Source organism: Bison bison, unplaced genomic scaffold (assembly GCF_000754665.1).
Source record: "Bison bison bison isolate TAMUID 2011002044 unplaced genomic scaffold, Bison_UMD1.0 scf7180017864487, whole genome shotgun sequence".
NCBI classification, from domain to species: Eukaryota; Metazoa; Chordata; class Mammalia; order Artiodactyla; family Bovidae; genus Bison; species Bison bison.
The window spans coordinates 7,709,498-7,714,835 of NW_011495047.1; the positions used below are offsets into that span (position 1 = coordinate 7,709,498).

General features: G+C 48.5%; 2 protein-coding genes across 3 annotated transcripts in view; both read right to left on the minus strand.

Moving 5' to 3' along the window:
- The window catches only part of RSPH9 (radial spoke head 9 homolog (Chlamydomonas)), a 13,552-nt gene extending 12,475 nt beyond the window's left edge, over positions 1-1,077 (minus strand). The window contains exon 1 of the mRNA XM_010863113.1: positions 820-1,077. Within this exon, the coding sequence (XP_010861415.1) occupies positions 820-1,046 (227 nt within the window). The 5' untranslated portion in view covers positions 1,047-1,077. The remainder of the gene's footprint in view (positions 1-819) is intronic.
- Positions 1,078-2,498: 1,421 nt separating this feature from the next.
- The window catches only part of MAD2L1BP (MAD2L1 binding protein), a 5,338-nt gene continuing 2,498 nt past the window's right edge, over positions 2,499-5,338 (minus strand). Inside the window, exons 3-4 of one of the 2 annotated variants that reach the window (XR_827298.1) lie at positions 3,946-4,547; positions 2,499-2,764 (exon numbers count right to left, since the gene is read on the minus strand). Coding sequence is in view for 1 of the 2 variants with exons in the window: in XM_010863116.1 (XP_010861418.1) it covers positions 4,035-4,547 (513 nt within the window). In the remaining variant the exon portion in view is untranslated. Of the gene's footprint in view, positions 4,548-5,338 lie in introns of both variants that reach the window. The other variant, XM_010863116.1, reaches the window with a different exon arrangement.

The window sequence follows — 5,338 nt, forward strand, 5'->3', positions numbered from 1 at the left end:
TTTTGAAGGCAAAAAAAAAAAAAAAAAAAGATGCTCTCCAGGAGAATGTCACACCCTGCCTCCCCTTCGTGTACACCTCTGTCTTAGTTTTCAGATGCTTTGCTGTAATTGCTGGGTGTGAATAAATTGGAGATAGGGAGAGTCTTAGCCATCTTTTTAACCCCAGGTCTAGCACGGAAAAATTCAGTCAATGTTGGATTGCTGCATGGATAGATAAATGAAGTCTCCAACTTTCTTCAGCCTGAACAGAACGCTTGTAAGATGGGGAGCTCCCCATCAACGGGGTAGTCAAAAGGAGGGTGGATGGTCCTAAATGGAGTGTCCAGGAAAATCGCCTCAGTTCTAAATCCCTTCCCTTCCATTCCACATTTATTCACTACTTCCTGGAGTGCCTCCTATGAGCCAACACCTCCACCCCAAATGCTTCAGGACCGATTTTCAAAGAGCTCCCCGCTACCCCTCAAGGCTTCTGACCCTTCTCCAAACTAAAGCCAAACTTTAGTTTGGACCCTTCTCCAAATTTTCTCTTCGGAAACCTAGGTCCACCACAGGGCTTCTACTCTGGGTTTTCATTCTCCGGAAGCTTTCATCTTGCCCCTCCTCCGTTCTTGCCCTGCTTCCATTAAGCCATCATCAGCCTCTAAGTTTCTCTGGCGCCTCTCCCCAGGTGTCCTCCCGGGGCTGCTCTCTCAGATCTCACCCGCTCCCTTTCTGGAACCCGCCCCTTTAGGTCCTACCTCCCACTCGCCCCTTCCCGGCCCGGTAGCCCTCCCCTCAGTATCCCCCTGCGGCCTTGGCCAGTCGGGGCGCCCTCTCCACCTGTACAGGGTCTTGCGCGGTGCGAGCTGGTCCTCGCTCACCCCCTGAGCGATGTAGTAATCGGCGACGAGGCCGAGGATGCGGCCCCAGAAGAGGACCCTATCGAAGCGGTAGTCACGTTTAACCAGCATGAGAGAAGTGAGTAGCGAGGCCCGACGGTCCGGGCTAAGGCCCTGCCCACTGCCAGACGCCAACTCCAGGGCCAGCAAGAGGCTTTCTGCGTCCATCGCGCCGGCAGCTCTGCTCAACGCCCGCCAGGTTGCTAGGAGAAGCCGTGTCCATGGAGACCCAAAGCTCCGCCCCCCCACCCTACCGGAAGCAGGATTTCACCCACCTGACCTTCGGCAGGCTAGCCTTCTGGGGCCGCCCGCCAGCCAGCCCTTCTTGCCACGGAGCGCTTCCGAAAAGCCTGGGCGTACACTCACTCCCTCCTGCTTCCTTTCCCCACTGGGTGATGGGAAGTGTTCAGTTGTCACGGCAACGGCATGGTTTTACCCCAGAATAAGCAGGATACAGTGGTAGGTTGGAGGTCCCAATTTAGCCCAATTCCAGGGCTTTTTTGCTTCCTCTAAAACCCCTCCACACAGTCGACATTTATTGAGTCCTCATTGTATAACATACGCAATGGGGGCTTGGGAAGAAAAACAACAGTAAGGCTAGCTATATTATTTCACTCCATTCGTGTCCTTTCTTGGCCTCAGAATTCCCTAAGAAAAGAATTTAAGATCTTCCTGGCTCTAAATTCCCAAGACAATCAATTCCCCCCAGAACCAGGTCTTACAGAATGGGATCCATCTATTCCACTGTCTTCAGTCTTCACAGATGGCTCTTGATTTTTCCCTTTCATAGGATTGTTTCAGCTAAGTGGCAAAGACCTAGAAGGGGGAGTGGGGATTCCCCAGAGGTCCAATGGTTAGGACTCCAGTGTGTGGGGGTAGGGAGGGGCTGGCTAGGCAATGGGGGACCATATAGGGCCACACCCTGGGAAAGGAGGGTGCAAAAAAGGTTACAAAATGTGTTTATGGACTACACTTCCCGATCAACATTTTCATATACAACATCAACAGCTACACGTTCCTTACCACCTACAATTACCTACCTCAGGTCCCACGCCTACTGCTTTTAGGTTCAAATGGTAGCAACAGACGAAAGGCCTGACCCACTGAAGCTGGGGCTCTTCACTCCCTGGGCTAGATAGGATTTCTTCACATGCATCTCTGAAGTGCCCAGCCAAGGTTAAAAGAGATAAACAGGTGCCTCAGGAGGCTTGTTGTCAGGGAAGATGATATTTGTTGACAAACTGATCTTTTAATTTCTGGATTCCTTTGGAGCAGATTAATGAAATCAGAATGACCTGTGCCCCAATGCCAAGCCAAGAAGTGTCTAAATTACCTGGATAATTAACTTTGTTTTGACTGTCTAGACATTGTTTGTGAAGGTTTTTTAAAGTAGGACTTGAGGGATCAGACTTGCCTTAATGTCTTCCACCTCAAAAGTTTATAACTCCCTTCTTTAAAATTCTCCCTCCCTTTAAGTCGACCCCTCAGCCTGTCCCTTTCCGAGTGGGAGACATGGCCCTGTTCCTCTTCTGTAAGGTACTATCAGACACAAAAACAGTGGCGAGTCCAAGCTGGCGGAGTATGCTTCAAGTGGACACAGCACAGAAAAGAACTCAAACCTTTTGTTTGCATTGATTCTGTATTTACTTAGCACCAGTAAGTGGCAGGTTCCACATCAGGAAACACAATCTGAAGCCAGAGATGAAGTCCCACAGCTTTCCAATGCTTCCAAATTCAGCAGGGCAAACCCTGTTTAATCATCTCAGAGTAAAATCACACAGAATGCACAGCACAGTGTAAAGCACTCAGCCTCTGGAGTCAGCTGGACTGGGTCTGAATCCAGGTTTCAACACTTATGCAAGTTATTCAGTCTCCCCAAGCCTCATCTATAAGACACAGACAATATTATGAAATCTGTAAGGTTATTAGATTAGATTATGTAAAGTGCTTAAAGCCTACTATAAAATATAAACTATTTCCCATGTTTTCTTAAAGTATAAAAAATAGTATATATTGTACACACACACATACACCACACACCTATCCCCACCACCAGCAGGGTGAGGATTCTGCCTTCAACTTGCTTCCAGAAAATAAGTAGATGTTCTCAGGGACAAAGACCATCAGTGCTCAGTGGTCAGGACAGCACCAAGCTGGAGAGGATAACAGTAAGGATCAGGATGGCCAAGCCACAGATGCAGCTGAGGAGGAATGGCCACAGGCAGGAGGGCAGGGATGGCACAAGGACAATACTGCCAACAGTCACTGCCAGCAGCCACCATGCAACTGCAGTGGAGATAGCAGGGTGGATTCCAGAAGGGATATTTGGCCTCACGGAAGTAACTCTACAGGGCAGACCCGGTGTCTTAGCCTATGGTTCAATCAGGCTTTACAAAGACTCTCTTGGTTTTCTTTTCTCAGGTCCCTCCCGCTGTGTGACCTCTGCTTTGGGTACACATACTCTTAAGGGTCACAGAACCCAACATGGGGCAAGCAAAGAACATCGGGCTAGGAGTTAGCTGATGAGGATTCTTGGTCCCAACTCTGCTATCAAACTGTTAAAGAACCTTGGCCAAGTCATTTAACCTCCCATATTGGCCCAGGAATAATGAAGAGAAAGAACTATTACAAAAAAAGAAATCATGGAAGGCTGAAGCCTAAGAGACCAAAGGAGATTACTCTAGCCTTAAGCCTCTTTAAGCCAAAAATGTTTCAGGAAAATTTAATATGAATCCATTCATTTTATAATATATTTAAGTCCATGAGTCACATCCACATTATGTCCCTGTTAAAAATTCTAAAAAGCCACAGCAAAAAGCTAAAAAGGGTCACCTCCCCACCCCACCCCATGGGTGGGGTGGGGAGGGGAGGGAAGGGAGCCTGTCTGTGGGCCCATGTTTGCTTTCCAGCCCCCAAAAGAAACACCTGACCCAGCACCCTCTGGGAAAATCAGCCTGTGATTCAAAGAGATGCTTGTTCAATGATGATTACAACTCCAGCCATACCATCAGTCCACCAGAAAGTCTAAGGGGGGCAGGCAGCCAGAAGGACAGAACCTTTCTCTCACCAGGAATTAACTAGCTCCAAGCAGATGGGTGACGTGGCGCCACCAGGGGAAGATAATTTAGCCATTGTGTGCACGATGAGCATTCCCATTCATTCGTGGAAGCCTTTCAGTGTCACTGGGGCCTGGAACCAAATGTAATCCTCCCAGGTTGTAGCTGGGATGGCGGGTCGGCCACAGGACAAGGTCACAGTCAGCTTGTGGCCCCGGCTGGGCACTCTGTAGTTGAGCTTGGGTCGAAACCAATCTTCTCCACAGTCGCGGTGACCCTGTGCCATGACGATGGTGCCCATGAGTGGAGGGACCTGCAGCTCACTGAAGGCATCAGCCAGGAAAATGGCTCGGAAGAGGCGGCGCAAACAAGCTGCCGTGCTCAGGCTCGGGTCCATGCTGTTGGGGGCTAATCGGGACAAGTCAAGCTCATAGAACTCCTTGGGGCTGAGGGCATTGCCCCCAAGGAGGATCAGCACTCGAGGGACTAGTGTCCGGGCAAAGAGTCCCTCCAGGTGGCTGAGGACACTCTCCAGTTCTGCCAGGGTTTGCTGGCATTTCCTGCTGCTCACCTCAGCAGTGGCCCGAGGTTTCTTCTTCACCACGTCCTCTGCCTGTGAGGACAAAGAATGGTGACAGAGAAGGTCTGCAAGATAGACGAAAGCTAATGCCCTTTGAAGAACCATGCTGGGACAGAGCAGACTCACAGGACTGGAACTCCAGTTCAGTGAACCGCCACACTCAAGACCCTGGGTTTTATCACAGGGAAATGTATCAAAAGGAAAACAGATTCTTTGTACAAAATTATAATTCTTCCGCACTCAGAACAGCAAAGACAGTGTACTGAAGCATCCAGAAATTAGCAACTAAAATACTAAAATACTCATGTGGTGGCATGGCAGGTAGTAAGCTTTTGCTGTGCTGAAAATAATGACAAGACTGAGGACTGGGGACTTCCCTAGTGGTCCAGTAGTTAGAATCCACATTCTAACGCACAGGAGGAGAGCTTGATTCCTGCTTAGGAAACTAAGATTCCCATATGCCACAGGGCAACTAGAGAGCCTGTGCTTGGCAATTATTCAGCAAAAAAAAAAAAAAACCCACCAAGGATTATTTGGTCTAATAAATTCTGGAGTTCATCCTCCAGTTAAACATGGCATTCATGTTGAGGTTTGACAGAAAATAGCAAAATTCTGTAAAACAATTATCCTTCAATAAAAAATAAATTAAAAAAAAAAAAAACATGGCAAGCTGATGGAAGGGAGGAAGGAAATGAAAGAGTGGGTGGGAGGGAGGAAGAAAGAGGGGAGGGAAGCAGGAAGGGAGGGGAGAGAAAGAGGACTCCCAGTGGCAAAAATAACTAAAAAATAGATGGCAGTGGCTAAAGACAACAACAAATTTTTGG